This window comes from Xiphophorus maculatus, chromosome 15 (genome assembly GCF_002775205.1).
Source record: "Xiphophorus maculatus strain JP 163 A chromosome 15, X_maculatus-5.0-male, whole genome shotgun sequence".
NCBI classification, from domain to species: domain Eukaryota; kingdom Metazoa; phylum Chordata; class Actinopteri; order Cyprinodontiformes; family Poeciliidae; genus Xiphophorus; species Xiphophorus maculatus.
This window is the reverse complement of record NC_036457.1, coordinates 11467193-11485969: the sequence shown is the minus strand read 5'-3', so window position 1 is coordinate 11485969 and position 18777 is coordinate 11467193. Positions and strand designations below refer to the sequence as shown.

Below are 18777 nucleotides of genomic sequence, written 5' to 3'. Positions count from 1 at the left end.
TAGAAATACAACGCATTTAGTTAAAAGTTTAAAAGTAGAAAGGCAAGTTAGTGAAATATTAAAGGAGTATTGTTCTTGAACTTGAGAGAAAAATCTAGTAATGACTTCAAATTCACAACAGAAGGATTTATTAGAACAGCCTAGAGAAGATTAAATCAAAACCCAATATTTTTTCAATTAACGCTTTTGTTGTGGAAATACTTTACTAAGGCAAAAAGACACAAAGTTAGCTAATTTTAGTTGTGTAAAGCAAAGTCAGAAGAACAAAGAAATGAAATTTTCTACAACATATCGAGTCGTGCCGGCCATTTTAACAGTAAGCGACAGAACAAGACATTCAGCAGAAAACATGAAGGGCAAAAACTTTGGGAAACTCAGAGTTAAGCAAGATAATGTAGATGGTGCTATAGTAATGCTAACTGCTTCAAATGTCTACTCCATATTCATTTTGTCCTACTTTTAGATTGATGATAAATTTCAGCTTCTGTTCAAGTATGACGGCTGCTCAAAAACTATGGTTAACATTGGTCTTATAGTTCCTACGGAGAAATCTGGATCCACTAAAATCAGCAGGTCAGAGCTTTATAAACACCAGAGATCAGTAATTGGAATCACACTTCTGATTGGTGCATCTCTACTGTAATTAGATATTTTTTAGATGTTGGTAATGCTTCTAGACATTGCCTCTAACGAAGGGGCTTCCATATACTTTTGTTTTTTCATTTGGATAAAAACCAACATGCTAGCTTCAATACAGATGCAATAAATAGCGCATGAACACTCACCTCTCTGTGCGCTCTCCACTCTGCAGGTTGAACAGCAGAGAAGGGACGATCTTGTCCATGTGCTGGGGATCCCAGATATTTGCCTGCAACTCATCATTCACAGTCTTCCTCACCACACCCTGCAGACCTTTAATCCCCGCCATCCGAATCCTAGTGGCAACATTTACACATGACAGAAAGCCCTTAATAGCAATAAAAGAGTATAAAAAGAGTTCCAGTTATAGCACTATGTATTTTTAACTACTGATTGACTTTGGATCAAATAACTTTGATCCAAAGTTATTTTAAAAAGGTGTCTATTTTAAAAATCAGTTCATAAAAGAAAGAACTTGAGGCAATTCTAATCTAAAAAAAAAAAAAAAAACTTTCCACTTAATCTAAAAACAGCACTTTGTGGATATTTGTGTCTCCAGAGAGCAAACAAAGCAGCTATTTACATACTTGGTACGGATGTCAGGGTCCTCATAGTTTGAATGGCACATCTCACTGAAGCGGGACACAAAGAAGTCGTAGCTGCGGTGGTACGATGGAGTGTCCTCTTCTATATTAGCAAACTTCACAAACTGAAAAAGAAAAATGGCAGAAAAGTTGTCAGTTACTTTTAAATCATATTGACAAACCAAAGTTAGCCAAAAGAGGTTTCATTTAGCTGAAGTCAAACTGTAGCTATGTAACTAATCTAATTAGGAATGAATAATGCAGAGCAGAGGGGGAGCTCTCCCACTGGGCTGGCAAATGTCAGCAAAGTCAACCGGCTGACATTCAGCTTCAAAACATCATCAAGTTAATAAATTATCAACTGGATTTTTTTTTTTTAAACAAGTTGGATCTTAAGGGTACTTGAAGTGATGATTAAATGAGGAGCAGCCACCAACGTAGACAATAATAATAATAACAGCTAATAAAATCTTATTAAAAACACCATCTGGATTAGTGAGAAAACTGGAAAAAAAAAAAAACAAGGTTTAAAAAGGTAACAAAAAAACTCATTAATCTACTTAAACATTAACGTCTGGAGAGATTTTTAAATTAAAAGTAAGTATCCAAATTGATGACTGCTCTGGTGGTGATTCTGAAAACGATCCAGCTGCTGGTAATATGAAGCATCTTCCAGGTATGAAAGTGGAACATATCTGATTAAAAGCTTTAATCAATAGTTATTACAAAGGAGGAGAGATTATAATGATTTTTGTTGCAATTCCAGGCAACACCAGGAGAAATAAAAACCTGCTTCAAGCACTGTTCATAACAGAGCAGTGAAATAAAAGAAACTAACCATTAAGCTCATGACAGGAGCTTAATGTGTGAAAAACAACACATTTGGATGCTTCTGAGTATACAGCCACGTTTGGACATGGACATTTATCAAACTCTTCGATCGTTCTACATTATGACAGTGAAGTTTCCAAATCTCATCAGTCTGCAAAGCTTTGCACTTGAAGTCTATAGTTAATTTAATTTCCTTTATGTGCCTTCTGCTGGCATAGCCAGCAGTGCTGACTGCTGCTCCCCACACAAGAGGAAACTCATCACTCTTTCTTCCCAATGTTCTGTGCTGAGCTCTGATCTTTCACAGTACACATCTCTCAAGGTTTATATGTCTTACCTATTGAAATTTCAACATGAAAGTAAATACACGCTGAATCCACTGAGATGAATTTGATGCTGCAGGATGTCTTCGCTGATTTCTGTAAACATTTAATGCTAATGTAAAAGCTACGGATCATCATATTATCAGGCAGCTTTGTACTGTATATTTATATGTTGAATGTGCTATTTGTGGAGAGCAATATGACAGAAATATTGTATTTTTTAAATAAAACTACAATTTTATCTTAACTTCCCAATTTAAAAACTCAGGAAAACAAAATTTTTAACAGTTTGTGCAATTTTGTCAACATTTTTTCAAGTGCATTTGATATTTAATACACTATGACAGGACTTGAAATACACTCAATCTTGAACCGCTTTTCTAACTCAAATTCATTTTAATTCAGCTGAGTAACTGCAACACCACCTACCAGTCGCTACTATTATATAGTGACATGTGCATTGTCGTTACATAATAAGAAACCTGTGAAAAGTCTTCCTTAAAACAGCCAAAATACAGCAAATGTAACTCCTGATATTCTTGAAATTTAGTTGTTTTGCTTTCACTGCCTTCTGCTTCCAACTCTGTTTAAGTGATAATCAAGTAATCGGGAGTTTTAGCACAGAGACCAAATGCAATTTCAATGGTAACCTGATTTTAAAATTCTAATAGCAACCAACCACTGGAAATTTCACAAAAACTATCAAAATAGTTATTGTAAACTACTTTAGTACTACTACTACTAAAGTAGTAGTAAAATTGGGCAACATGATGAAAATAACACTGATGAGTATCAAAGCACATTAACCACAGGCATTATACTAAACATGTGGATTGCGAACGTGCTTGATGCGTAAGTTTCTTCTCGACATTAACGAATATAAAACAAGTTGCTAACGTACACATTGTCATTATTGTCTTTATCCAGAGTACTTACAGAGTTGGTTCCTAGGATCTGCAGGTTGGGTTTGTCAGACTCCAGCAGCTTGCGCACCATCTTGAGGAAGCTCTCCACAAACAGGTTGATGCTCTGGCAGTGGCAGGCCATCAGCAGCTGGTCTAGGGCTTCCATGGCTATACACACATATCTCAATAGGAAAATAAAAAAAGAGGACATGTTTCACTTTCTAAAAAACGGAACCTTATTTCTCCCAAGAAAGCAGATGCTCATTTTAGTTTTACACTTTTTAGTATAAATGTAACACGCAAGGTTATTTTTTGCCGTGAAAATCAAAGTATTATAGTCCTAAACAAACATCATCAACATTTGAATCAGGTGTGGACTGAACAGACTGATGACTAATGGTTTTATGTTTACAACACATAATATCATCTACATGCATCACCCAGGAGATCTTCCTAAGCTCTTTGATGAATTCTGATTCTGATATAAGAAGATTATAAATGTAACACATGCCTTATTACATCATAGCATGGCTATCTGAAATTCTTCCTAGAATTGTACAATTTGAGCTTTAATGAAGATAAAGATAAATCCTGTCCAATCCTATCCAAATTATTTGAATGTGAAAACTAAACATTGGTTTCAGAGCAGAGAAAATGGAAAAGACGTATTATTTTAAACTCAAAGAAGAAAGAAGTTGAACCATTACCCGTATCTATGCCGGGCCACATCCCGTGACAGTCTCTCAGACAGGTAGGCCCCGATACGGTCCAGTTTCTCTGGAGCTGACAGGGCATAAAATGTCAGCTTCTCCATATTGGCCTTGACCAGTCCATCCTAGGAGTGTCATGGGAGGAGACAGAAGGACTAGAGGTAACCAATATGAATAATAATTAGGACGTTTTACTCTATATCAGGAGAAATATCCATGTTACACTTATGGCAGAGTAGATATGCATGCTGTAGGGTTTAGGGTTCACTGCAAATCAATTTCTGTGTTTTAAAAAAAATCTGATAGAATATAAGATGTTAAAAAATATATATTAAAAAAGGAAACTGTTCTTCTCATTCTAAGCAACTTAAATATAAGCTTATAACTGGATCACCAAGTTTCCCTTTTGCTCTCTCCCTATGACCTACTTCACCGCTCTTTACGTCGGCCGAGGATGGAAGAGAGCTAAAAACACACCGAGTCCACAGAGAGTCTAATTTTGAAACCCAAAACAACTCAAAGTCACAATCCAGATGGAAAAATGAAAACAATCTAGTCCAACTTTATAAAACCAGTAGTGGTTTATGACTGTGTTTGGAGCAGGAATTAAATAGAAATATTTATATATATTTTGCTCAGCCAGCCAAATAGATATTATTTATTTAATTATGATTGGTCATAATCAGAGAAATCAAAGACTGCATGATATATTCTTGGCTCTGAGTCAGCTAGTGTCTTGATACTTTTAATATTATTCCTCGAATATATATTATTTTCAGCTCTGGCCTTTCAAAATTCAATAAAACGAGTATAACAGCAAACATACAAAGGACCAATAAAAACCAGTGTACTGAAATCGGTTTAGGTTTGTTTATTTAGCTGGAAAACACAATGAGCAGAATCAATTTAAAAAGTAATAACTTGTTCGCATTCACATTATTAAACTAACATCCTGAGGTGGATGAAGATGGAGGAATGTTTTCACTGCGCTTGTGGGATGGAAACATTTAATGCTCATATTACAAACTGGAATTTTTAACTGAAGCTAATCACATCTATGCTGATGGCATTTTTTTGTACCAACCATTCACTGCATACAGCATAAATATAATCCAATTCTTCTTTCCACAAACAAAACTAGGTTAGTTATTTGTACTTCTCTATTTCTTTCTGAAAACTTCAGGCATCTGAAAAATGCTTGAATTTCTCAAACTCAACAATTAAACTATTCGCTCCCCTATATAAGCAATGGGACTGCAAACATTTAGATTTGACATCCCAAATGAAACATTTCAGTTTTTATTTGTGGTCCTTTTCATAATCTGATGCATCTTCTGCAACTGAACACCAAATTTCTTTTTTTCAGGCAAAATTCTTGGAACTGTGGCTAATTGATGCAGTTATCACAAGCAAGAGACTTGAAACAAGATACCAGATATTGTTCACTTTAAGTCGTTTCAATGCTAGCTGTCTACAGCAAAAATTAAGAACCTTTCCAATAAGTTTGGCGAGGAAACTTATTGGAACTTATGTTCTTTTAGAGATTTTTATAGTTTAGTCAATGCAGAAAGTGAAATCACAGCCTTTGTAGTAACCTGCCACCCAAATAAACATTGACAATATCATACATTTAAGATTTTTTTTTCAAGCGTAAGCGCTTTGCAAACAGCTATTGTAGGTCCTCCTGATTCAACAAAAGCAAAAAGGGAGCATTAGCATTATTAGCTGACTTTGCTTTTTATGTTCTGCAAATAAGGTACAGACTTCTAATTGGATTTATTTGCAAAATCAGCACAGAGTAAAAGCCTTTTGCCTTCTCTGAAACACTTGATGACAGAGATCTCAAATCTAACAGGCAGTTATAATAATCCATCTCAAAACAAGCCGTCTGAAATACTAAAAACTGTCAAAAGCTTTGGTGTAAATAGAAATGCAATATATAATTACTCCCGTCACCAACAGTTATTCTGTGTAAACCATGGAATAGTGTAAATGTGCTGACAGGCGACCACGTGCTTGCACAGTCAGTAACATATTAGAATGAACATTCAAAAATAACTCAATTTATTCGAGTTTCCTGGGTCGCCATTAATTACAGCAGCTTGAAACCAAACTTAGAAACTATTTTTGGGGCCGCAACATGCAGGTGCACAGCTATACACACCCAAAAGTAGGAACTAAAATGTAAATATGTTCTCATGCAGCTGTAGTAGAACTTCTTGGCATATTTAAAAGACAAAGTGGGTTGTTGCACTTGTAATGCAGCTTTAATGAAAAGTTTCCTTTGCAATTTAAATCGCCCTCTTCATCTCCACCAAAATGAGTTTTCTTTATGAGTCATCGGAGTCAGATTCAAGTTAATCATAGGAAATTGTAGCAAAGAGGAGGAAGCAGCGGAGGATGCAGCTATGCATGTTCATGCATTTTTAAATCCTTGGTTCCCACCACTTCATTACTCTTCCTAAATCAAGGAAATTATTTTTGGGCTTGCTATATATTCACTTGGGAATTTAAAAATATTGTCAAATCTGTGTGGGATCGGCCATTAGTCACAACTTTAATGGGGTAAGAAGCTCCAACAGATTTCTATGGCGTATCTTAAAAAAGTGTTGCTACTACTTGAATTGTTTCACATTTTGTCACCTTCTGACCACAAATCTAATGGATCTTATTGGGATTTTATGTGACAAAACGACACAAAACAGTGCAGAATAGTGAAAAGAAAGGAAAAGGACATGTGGTCTTTATACATTAAGTTTTGGACTTTGAATAGGCCATTCTAACATGAACATCCTTTGATTTAATTGTTCCATAGTAGCTCTGGCTTAATGTTTTGGGTTGTTGTCTTGCTGGAAAACATATTTTCTGCGATGAATAATAAATTAATTAAAAATCTGGTATCTATAGGCCTGTCGCCATAAACGATAAATCGATTAATCGTACGATAAATTAAAACTATCGACGTCATTTCAAATATCGGCATTATCGTCTCTTCCGGCCTTTTTCTCTTTCTGTTGATGACACTGAATGAAAAAAAGCTCAACTCCGGTGCTCTCCACTGACCCTCCCTTCCTCATTTCCTTAGTGTAAAGCCCAGCGCACACGACAGGATCTTAGAGTTGTCGTTGGCCCATTTTCAAAACCTGACAGACCACACATTAGCCGACAGAAATCCTAGGTATAACGGTTCGATCGGGTTCGTTCCTGCCCTGTGGTGTCCAACAATGGGCACAAAATAATGGCTACAAGTCCAGTGAACTAATTTTAAAACCAGGCATTAATCAATGCTTTACTACAATCTACCTGCAATGCATGTGGCTAGTGTCAGCGTAAAGTCCTGACTGAATGAAAATCATTAGAACCTATTTACGTCACGTTAACGAAGAACAGCTGAAAAGTTACCGGGTTTATCAACTGCGGTAGCAATTTCGCTCCAACTCCTCCTCTTGTCATTTCTATATTCTTTGCATGTTGAATAAACATTAATGTTGTTTCCACGTCGGCTGGACTTCGGGTTGCGCCGTGTCAGCTGTTTGGGATTCCCCGACGTAATTTCCCCTCAGAAAACACTGAGGAGAATCCGCGCTTTCTGATTGGCTACCTGTCACATTCAACAGGCTGTGTTAAAGCTCCCAGTCTGGGAAAACCCCTGATTTAGATCGGAGCGGCAACGATGATCTACCATAACACACCACACAATCTTAGAAAGACCAACGTTCTAAGATTGTTGTAAGGGGTAAAATAGGAGCAAAAATCATGTAGTGTGAATTATTGCATCAGGTAGTGGATGTGCCCATTTTCTCTATTTAAATCTAATTATTACTGAAGGGCAACATAATATACAGACTTCATAATCTGCACTCTTTTGGTTGAATGCAGTATTTATTTCCACTTTGGCTTTATGTGGTTTAGTTTTTATCAAGTACATTTTTTGTTAATGGAGACTGAGAATCCATTTTATTTTTGTTTTTGGTTGTTTTGTTTATTTTGTTTATCAGTTCCAGTGTTAAATATTCTTTTGAAAATAAAGTGTATCTATCTTTGGCAGGAAATCACATGCATTATTACGTCATTTCCATTAAATCAGTGTAAAAAGGTCTTCAGACAATATTATCGTTTATCGCAATAATTTTTTGAGACAATTAATCGCTCAGCAAAATTTGCTATCGTGACAGGCCTAGGTATCTATTAAATTCCATTTTACAATTATGCACTACTTTGAGTTGCCCTATCACATCACATCTCCATAAAATACACCAACATTTGTGGCTGTAACACAACAAAATGTAAGAAAGATAAAGGGGTATAAATACTTTTGGAATGTACTCTATGCAATCACATTATGACAAGGACATCAGGAGAAAGCATCAGAAAAAAAATACGCCGTGCCAACTACGTTTCTCACCTCTGGATCCTCTGGGAAGATGTTGTCGACCAGTCTCTTGTACCGAGGCCTGAGTGCCCCACAGCAACCACAAACCCCTGAAAGAGAAGCAGACAGAGACAGACAGACAGACATGACCAATTAGACCTGTATGCATGAGAAAAATGCAATAAAAGTAAGTGGCGGTTCATTTTACACATCTTTTCAAAAACTGCTCCATTTCCCCCTACAAATAATATAAAAGTAATAAAGTCTTGTGCACTCTAGGGATACGCTTAGAGACACGTCAAACAGTAAGTTCGTTATCTTTGATTCTGATTCATTTATACCACTGAAGTGATATGACCAACTTCATTCACAGTAAGGTTGGAAAACAAACAACAGTGTTTAATGAAGAGGCAGAGGCACAACCTGCTGCAAAGGGAGCCAGTAAACCTGTCAGCAGATGCAACACAACTACAGCTATTAAAATAATAATGCACCCACTGAAAAAGTTGACATGCTGCAAAAGCAAGATATGCAAAGAGAGATGGTTCAGTGTTGGCTCCAGACACATAACTAAACATATAAAAATCAACATGAACAGACACATGCAGCCCATCAAAAGCAGTCTTGAATCGTGCAACACACACAACATGAGGAAAGATGGTGGTTTTTCACATTTTACATTTGAGAGACAAACTAGACACCCAGACAGAGCTGAATTCTGATTGGCTGGGAGAATTCAGCAGTGGTGAGTCATAAGCACAGTCAGGGAGAAGGAAGATATGAAAAAAAGGGATAACCTCCAAAAAACTCCAAATGAATGCTGTATCCATTTTCAGGTACAAAAAAAAAATCATACATTCAGCATGCAAGTTTGAGAGCCTTAAAACCTAATGGAAAAAGTAGGTCATTACACCATCAGCAGTGGAGTCGAGTGATGAGGGATATGATAGTCTGACACTTCATACAGGCAAAGGGAAAAAAATTGTGCAAGGCAAACACAGACAGTAATTCTTTGATTCTTTTTATATAAAGTCCAACATTTATCTACTTCTAATTAATGAAAACAGATTTATTATAGCTTCCATTACATAAACTGATGCCCTTCTCACTAAAGTGACAGCAAACCTCATTGCGAAAGCACCCTGACCCATCATTAACAACATTACCAGCTGCCCAATTACCACTCCACCAGGACAGCATGCTGCATCCAGCCTCCAGGAAGTCGACTCAACACTATTCAGATTTTCACAGAACCCCCAGAAACTTTCAGGCTCCACACTTTAAACTAACATAGATAGTTTTGTGGCTCATGATAAGCAGCGCTTTATGAAACACCCAGACTCAAACAGAGGCGAGATTTCCCGGACCAGCTGTCAGCTGGTGCTATTTGTCCCAAAATCACAGTATTTATATCCTCGATAAATAACCACCAATCTGTCCGTGTCTAATGCACATCACAGAATAAATATCTCGGAGTTGCACAAAGAATAGCCAATGACAGTCTTCTTTCAAAATGTTTTCACAATATCCTTAAGCCGTAAAATTATACTAATAAATATCTTGACATAATAAATGCCTATTTTATTATGTTAGGAGAACTGGAGGTATGGGACCATATTTTAGACGTAGGCAGAGAGCTACAATCTTCAAAATAATATTTACTTAAACTTACTGTTGTAAGCAGATTTCCCAACTGACTAATAAAGTATCAAAATAATAAAATGTTATAAATAACATTTATAAAATTTAAATAAGATTTATACATTTTATAATAAAATGTTATAAATAACAGGAATACTTAAAATATTGAGTAAAGACAACACAATAAAACGTTTGTATTTTTAGCTAAGATTAACTTGATAGCTGCCTGAGCCTCGTCTGGTTATCAATAATCTACACCAAGATGAAGAGAAATCCTTGAATCTCCCATGGCAACCATTCAGGAGTGGGCACCGTTTATTTAAGCAAAGCTCCTCCTTGGAGCTGCAGTCTCCAGTTGAGCTTCCATCCCACAGAGCATCCCTCACACATGCCTTCAACACTCAGCTCCTTCAGACTAGCGGCAGTCGCAATTAGCAAACACCTGATCGTACAAACTTCTTCTCAGTCCAACGCTCGTAAGAATGGTTATAAATGGCAAAACGGAGAAGGATTGTTGTGATGATATGTTGAAGGTAGTGTGTCGGAAAGAGCAGGAGCTTCTTAAAGAGACAGACACAATTTCGGAGACAAATTTCTTTTAAGTCATGTTTGATACTTACAGCATTTTATAACAACTAAAGTTAGCATAGTTACTTGATTGTGCTATAAGGTAACACTGTGAGCCTGGAAGATACATAATACTCGCTCTTTAATCATTGAGTGAAACTGAAAAAGAGAAGCTCCTTAAATATATTTACTATAAAAGTTGTTGAGTTTCAATCTGTTTTTTGTTCACAGCAGGAACTCCACAGCAGGAATTGTGTTGGGGCTTATCTCAAAGAGCTGTGCGTCTATTCATAGCATTTCTCCTCCATCACTTCAAACACTAATAAACCCTCTGCACCCACTTCCTCTACTTCTCTCTCTCTCTCTCTCTCATGCTTGCAGTACTGGACTGGGGCCTGAGAGTAGGAGTCACTGATGAATTAATGAAAATGCGGCAGGTCCCCGGTGTGGTGTGGAGAAGAAGGGGACGGTTGAACACAGAGAAACACGAACCAAGACGTGGTAGGGGATAAACATGGAAGTGTGATTGGGGAGGTGGATTGAAATGAGTCACAGATTAGTGGGACTTATTGTACCTTCTCTAACCAGCACAAATCTATCCTGTCCTGTCTGCTCACTGGAGAGAAAATTAATTTTTCGAAGGTGTCAAACTCAATTTCTTCTTCAGGTTGAAGGTTTAACTGTTGTAAAGTAAAACTAGCATAAATTCAACAGTCCTGTGGACATGGTAATCGATACGATGTTTCATAAAACTTTGCTGCACAGCAAACATTTGCATTTCCACTGTTGCTTGTTGATATAGGCATGTTATTACTCAGATAATGGCCTCCGTTCTGCATTTAACAATGAGTTCACCATGTGTTTATTTTGCCAGGCTAGGTGGAGGGTTAATTGTAAAAAGCATGTAAGGTTTTTCCAGCATAGCTCATTATAATGTGTGTTTGTTAGAAATTGACTCATTAAGAGAAAAAAATCCCACAAGTTCAGATGGTGGACAAAAAATATAAGGCAAACTGTTTTGTGTGGTTGGTAATGATGGGTTGGCATGGAAGGGAGCACAACAAGGTGGGTGGACAAGGATTCGCATGACAGTGATACGAACCACACGTACTCGGAGGGGGGAGGGAGGGTCTCACGACATCCACCTACTCTGCACAGCAAGCTGACCGACACATAGGGGCGACACACCAAGCTCCTTCACGCCTACATGGACCCTCGTGAACTGTATAATAATAACCACAGAAAATAAACATGGTGGCACACAAACAGAATGAGTCACCAATAAAAAAACAAAAACACGTAGATAAAAAGTTGATGGACATCTGTGAACCCTCAGACTCAGAGAACTTTCTTACATGGATGAATATATAGCAGCTTGCAAAAGTATCCCAGTTCCATAAACTTTTCTATATTTTTTAACTTTATATCCTCAAATTTGTGCACATTTTACTGGGACATTATGTGGCATAACGCATTGTATGAATGTGAGGTGTCAGAAAGATGCTGAATTGGATTTCAAACTTTTCACAAATAAAAAATGTGGACTGTATTTGTGATTAGCCTCCCTTATTCTCATACTCCTGAATAAAGCCAGCTACGTTTACATGACTTGTAAATGAGATGTACAAATAAAAATCTCAATCTCCACAAATCCTTTAGGACATGTCTCTACCAGTTTTGCACTTCGATATACAGAAATCCCTCTCTTGAAGTATCCATTGAGGCTTCTTCAAGGGTTATACCCAATTTAGCTCCAACCATCTTGATCACAGATCTGACTAGAGGGGCACTGGATATAAACATTTTGAAAACTTTCCATTGTATCTTCCCACTTTAAAGTGATGTACCAGTTTGTGTTGGTCTAACACATAAAATTTTATGAAAATACACACTACTTTGTTGCTGCAACATGTGTGATGTGAAGGGTCCCCAACCCCTAGAATCACCGAGCCAATCACAAATGTATTTTCATCCTCAAAACAATGCGCGGATACATTAAGAGATTACATTCTCCATTTTCCCCTGGATGTCAGCTTAATATTTTCACATTAGGTTGTGAGACTAAAACACAGGAAAAACAAAATGAAGTGAGAGAAAACAAAGGGAAATAACTGAATAGATTTTCAAATATCTAAACTTATTGTTTTGCATGTATACTGTCGTGAGCTCATGTAGAGTTTTGCAGGACACACTTACTTAATATTCACAAAAATACAAAAGCAAAATATAATCCATCACCTCCATAAATATATGTCACTTTTTCAAAATTATCACAAAGCATACTGCCCTTCAGGGTTGTCATTACATAAGAGCAAGGGAGGGGGAAAGAGTGCGTTTGTGCTATTTTTACATCTTCAAACATCTTCAAAAGATGAATTTGAGCACAAAAGAGATCCTTCAAAGTCAGGATGAAAGTGAGACAACAATACAACAGAATGCAAGCGAACAAACAAAATTTATGAGCAGAAGCTGATTTGGCAACATTGAGCACATAAGCTGTTGCTGAGAGTTTGGGAAAGCTCGAGTATCACAGAGAGCAGGTTGGCGGTATTACAGGAGCATGACATAGGCTAAGAAATTAGTTTTTTATATGCGTGTGCCTTGAGGGAGCGCCAAGAGAGTGACACAAATTCGAATTCGGTGAATATTTATGACATCATCAATCAATCCTTCCTTATTTCTATCAGAGTTATAGACTCTTCGGGACATATACCCAATACACACGTTCAGCCAATAAAATATGGAGCAGTGAGACAAAGTCGGAGCACACACTCCGTCCTGTGTGGGTGGCAGCAAACACAGCTGGTATAAAGAGACCAAAAAGCTGCTGTCCAACAAATTCTCAAGACATAAAGCCATGCTGACACATTTTAAATCAGGGCTGGATAAGGCAAACTACATTACAGAACTTTGTTTCTTTTTATCTGTAGTACACAGCGTCTCCAAACTCTTAAAATATAAGTTGTAGCTAAAAATTTACAGCCCTATAAAAGACCAGAAAGACAAAATCTGGAACTGTTACAAAAATGCTTTCCAGGCTCCAATTTCTCAAGAAGTGCAGGTTACTATGCGATCTATGAATCACGACTCAAGTCAGCACTTTTCAAAGAATGTTACACAGCTCCCCAGAAATTACAGAAAGAAAAATATGATTTAAAAAGATTTAAGCAAATGAGGGTCCATTACACAAAAAGAACATCCTCAAAGCGGCGTCTTCTTTCAGTCCGGCAACGTAATTGAATAAATCCTCACAAGAGCCAGAGTTCCCATAATGCGCTCTCTAGAGACATTACACTTCGGTAACAGCTTTAGTCTATCAGAAGAAAGCTAAGCAGGAAAGCATTTGCAGAATGTAGGAAAACTGGCTCAACGTGAGTTCAGGGCATTACTCACAGGCTTCAGCAGCCCAGAACAAAACACACATCAGTGCACAGTGGAAAAAATGACAAATGATATTCTTACCGTACATCGATTGTGATGTGGGGAGTTTTTCACTACAAGAACTGTATGTTTCCTCAATGCAGCTTCAGTTCCTCATTCAGACACGCCGCTGTGCTGAGAGGCACTGGAAATGTACACAAATCCAATCGCATATGCACACACACACACACAAACACAGATAGAGAGAGCAGAAGAGAGAGGAATAGAAAGAGAGAGAGAGAGAAAGCCCACTCGGGAATAAATGCCTGCACGTGTGCTTTGAGCTATAAAGCATACAAACGTGCACCGTGATTGGTGCATAGCAAGTCTCAACGCTGGAAATCACTCACCGTGACACACGCTCACACACACCCTCCCTGCCATGCAGACACACTTGCGCACGAATGGGGGGCTAAAAGACAACGTCAGAGAGAAATCACGCCGTGATGACCTTGGATTTTCCCCGTTCTTCTGCAATAGCTTTCCTTGTCAACAGAGCAGTGCAGATATACAGAACCAAATATTTAACTATGACCCTCACACTTCTCCTAAATCAGCTGCAGGAGAAAAAAAGCAGAACACGGATTGGAGAAATAGATATGACGAGTAGATAAGATAGATAGAAAGGGAGAACACCTCTCTCCCACGCAACCTCCTCTTTCCTTTGGTCAGTGTCCCACATTCCCTCCTCTTTATTGTTAGCGTTACACAAAGCTTATGTAACTTTACGCCATCCTTATGATTCTTTTTGGTTAAAAATCAAGAATACATTTAATCTTCTCTAACTGTATTTCTACACAACACCTAATGTACATATTGAAGAAAAGATAGTATTACATAACAAAGCACATCTTCTGCACCAATACAGAAATGAGTGGAAAGCAAACATTTTGATTCCATTCTTTAATTTTCGGTAGAAGCATAAACAGTAAGGTTAATATGAAAAATCACCCTGAATTCTAAGGTTTTGCATATCCATCCACAGCATTCATACAGTACAGTGAAAAAATGCAGCCAGATGCTGCCAAACAAACAGTCTGTTGGCAACGCTACAAAATCAAGAGTTTGGTGCAATGCCAAAAATGAAAGGTATTAATAATAATTTTTTTGAAAGGCAGCCACTGTGCAGTGAAAAAAACTGTGATGTATCAGATTTCTTGACAAAATTAAATCCTTTCTATTTTGTTGATCTAAGGAATGCCTATTCCCACTTTAAAATACGCTCAATGTAAAATATGTTCAATAACACAATAGATCTGCTGTTAGTTTCAAGTCAGTTTCAAGTGTTTAGGGGGTAGGAGTTTATAAGTTCTCACTTCTTCCTACCCCATTTTGAGCATGATATGTTAACTGAAACAAAAAAATCTGTATTTCCTCTTCTTTTTTATGCACTTCTTGTTACTGTGCACTATTTTATTTTTATATTTGTATCATGTTCGAATAAATTTCATTTCATTTCAATACTGTACTCAGACAGCTGTCGCTGTGGGAGAGCAGTGTAAATATTACAGATGAAATAATATTTTCTTTTACAAAGTTCAAAGAAAAGCACTAAGTTTATACACCAGGGCAACAGTTTTAGATGTTACCCTTGCACACTATTATTCAAAAGTGCACTGAAACATGCTAACTTATGAACAATCCATTCATTCATTTCAGAAAATGCTCCATACAACAACAAAAAAAGTCAGCAGATAGAACTGTGAATTTATAGAAGACAGCAGCTTAATGTGTCAAGCCAGAAATAAAGTTAAAATATAAGCACAGTCCTGCAAAGACTTTAGTTGGGACAATTAATCTGGTACTTTCAAGAAAAACAAAGTCAAAGTCAATGATGAGTGAGTTAGGTGGGGCACAATCAGACTATTAATATAGACCATGTAATACTGACAGTGTGTTCTTTGATTCAATCTACATAACACTCATTTTAATAAATGGGTCAGTGTGATCTGGAGTAGTACCTGAGAAAAAAAACTGATCAGATAACAAATAAGGCAACAAGTCCTTTTCTAAAAACAAAAATATAGTTTGATAAAAAAACAGTCAAGAGTTTCCTATAAGTTCACCTCAAGGTCAGACAACACAATGCTCACAAATAAAAAGTTGCATTTCATTCTCACAAAGCATCTTACATGCTAAGATTCATAAGAGCATAATTTGAAGACAGAACCACCTGAACAATCCACTGTTCAACCCCCTTGCACAGTCATCAACTCATTAGTACTGCTGCCTCACAGCAAGAAAGCCTCCGGATTGAAGCTAAATTGTGCCAGGCTTTGTGTGCGGATTATTAATGTTCTTCTAAAGCCTGCACGCATTTCCTGTGAATTCTTCTGTTTCCTTCCAAAGAGCAAAAAACATGCATGAAAGGCTATTCAGTGACTTCCTGCTCCCAGTAAGAACAGCTTTGGGAATTTTATTTCTAAATTTTCTGAGAGAAAATGTATAGTTTTAATTTAGTTTGGATGACAGAAATGTATTTGAGTGACAATATGTCTAACTTCCATACTTCTTATTGGATCATATTTCAAGAGTCATTTTAGTTCTTGTTTAACAAGTGGTCAGGATTTAAATATGAAATCTGAAATAAGAACAAGATGGATGTATCTCTTAGTCAGTGGGATGGGGAAAACGTTGTTCATATTGTATTATTTCCCATACTTGTCCATACCTAACAAACACAATCAATGCTTTTCTTGACTGCCTACGAACCATATTGGGATCTTTTCTATTATCTTAGCCACTGCTCCTGTAAGTTTGGAACAACTTGTGTGTTTGAATTTATAAGAAAAAGTATTTTGTCTTAAGTCGCCAAAGGAGCAAAGAGTAAAAAAATAAGAGAAAAGTGCACCTGGATTTATTTTTTTACTACTTTCATAAAAAAATATGAAAGTTCTTTTAAAACTTTCAGAAATGTTTTAAAAGAGCATTTCTTTTAAAGCTTTCTTTCTCTATGTCCGAAGAGAACAATAGAAGTGGTGTTTTCTCTTACCCTTGCCAACGCGATGGTCCAGAAGGGTACGGCAGTCCAGTGCCAGCCTCTGAGTGGCTGGGACATCAGTTGCAGGCAGTGGCATAGTGGGCAATACACACACACACTATTCTACTTTACCCAGATGCAGTAACTTAAAACACCAAAACCAAAAATACTGATCTTAATCTGCAACCATCAAAGTGAAACAGTTCTGTTATTTTAAGTCACTGGAAATTACGTTTTCTGACACAAATAAATGAGCTTAGTTGCAAAAAGCACCACTTTTTCCCCCTGACAAAACTAAACCGCAAAACCAACTTCTCCAGAACACTTACAACCACCAAAAGAAAACGTATACACCATCAATTTCTGCTGAATACCAACTTGCATGTCCCTGTCCTGAGGCTTCTTCGTAATTTATGTTAGCACAGTCAAGTTGTCCGCATTAACTAAGAGATTAGCAACAAATCCTTCAATAGCAGCTCCAGGCTCAGTGTGAATCTCGCTCATTAAAAAACATCTCACAGACACAATGGAGCTCACTATCCAACCACAAGGAGAAGAGGGTGGAGATAGGCTGGGAACGAGGGGCACCGTGGGACTGTCATTCAGTGAGTGGGTTTGAAGTTCAGGGAATGTGAACTTGGATGTGATGTGGGTACAAGTAAAGAAAACAAATGTGCTACAGTTTGTCTGTCCTGAGATGACTTGTTTCATGCAAACATCTGGAACAAGTTTATACTCGAAAAGAATTGGTGGTTTTTTCTTTCACCAGAAGCTGAGTAAACATTTTTATGAAAATTATCTGACATATTTTTCATGCGGATTCTTTAAAATCCTACTCATTTCTGGTGCAGGTGTGAAGTTGAAGAGTTACTCACCTGTCATGCTGGATTTCAGTCACAAGGCGGCGTTGCTAATCAAGCAGACGGAAAGTTGGGTTGCACGTCAGCTCTGGGAAGAGTGTCTGCCAGGGCTTCGAGAGTCAGGAAACCCGCCGGCTTTTCTTTGGCCTGCTAATGTCAGTATGCCAAACTTAGCTAGTGCGAGACCAAATTTAGATAACATCTGAATATACTTTATATTAGTCGAGGCTATTAATGTTTTAGTTAGTCTTATAACTTTACTGAAATGCAACGAGTGAGTTTTAAAGATAATTCAGACAGCAATGTTATGATAACAAATATACCTTGCTAGAGGTTAGCTTTCCTTGCTATAACTTAAACATCACCGATCATATTGACTTGGTGGCTATGTAGTGTGAATGTTCACATGATATGTGAACAAAATATAAACCCTGTTACTAATTTACACAACAGTGTTTTAATTTAACCTAACGTTTGTTTATACTACTTGTTCAGCATGCTAACACCTTAGCTGTTTCCTAACATAACGTCAATGAATGACAGCAAAGCTGTTTCTTACCATTAAGCGAAAACAAAATCCTTAAAGCCCTTAGCATACAACGAGTTAATGTAGACCACGTTATTTAAAATTAAATTATACCAGGGGGAGTATTCATTTGGCTCAGGCCAGCGTTAAATCCCTTTAGCCCCGAGCAGATGACGCCTAGCTGCTAACTGTGACAACCCACCAGGGGACCCCTTGGACACCACCTTGTTGTCATCAATTTTTAACATAATTAGCTCACATCCTGTGTTGTCTGTCTGACAAAGCTGTTGACTTCATTAGTTTTCATGTATACTACAAATAGGATGTTATAGAAATAGTAATTGTCAGAATACTAATACATAAACATACAATTATTAAACATGGTTGTGTGAATATTAATCAAATTCCCTCTTATATAG

The 18777-nt window shown here is 37.2% G+C and overlaps 1 protein-coding gene across 6 annotated transcripts in view; it reads right to left on the bottom strand.

Annotated features, from left to right (window-relative positions):
- Positions 1–18569, bottom strand: part of efr3b (EFR3 homolog B) — a 32479-nt gene extending 13910 nt beyond the window's left edge. The window contains exons 1-7 of one of the 6 annotated variants that reach the window (XM_023347809.1): positions 18392–18569; positions 17848–17982; positions 8398–8474; positions 3990–4117; positions 3314–3464; positions 1227–1348; positions 786–935 (exon numbers count right to left, since the gene is read on the bottom strand). In XM_023347809.1, the coding sequence (XP_023203577.1) occupies positions 786–935; positions 1227–1348; positions 3314–3464; positions 3990–4117; positions 8398–8474; positions 17848–17854 (635 nt within the window). In that variant the 5' untranslated portion in view covers positions 17855–17982; positions 18392–18569. Of the gene's footprint in view, positions 1–785; positions 936–1226; positions 1349–3313; positions 3465–3989; positions 4118–8397; positions 8475–13758; positions 13858–14034; positions 14268–14342; positions 14582–16984; positions 17440–17847; positions 17983–18391 lie in introns of those variants that run through there. The other 5 variants (XM_005800197.2, XM_023347810.1, XM_014469229.2 and 2 more) reach the window with 5 other exon arrangements.
- Between the last annotated feature and the right edge of the window lie 208 nt (positions 18570–18777).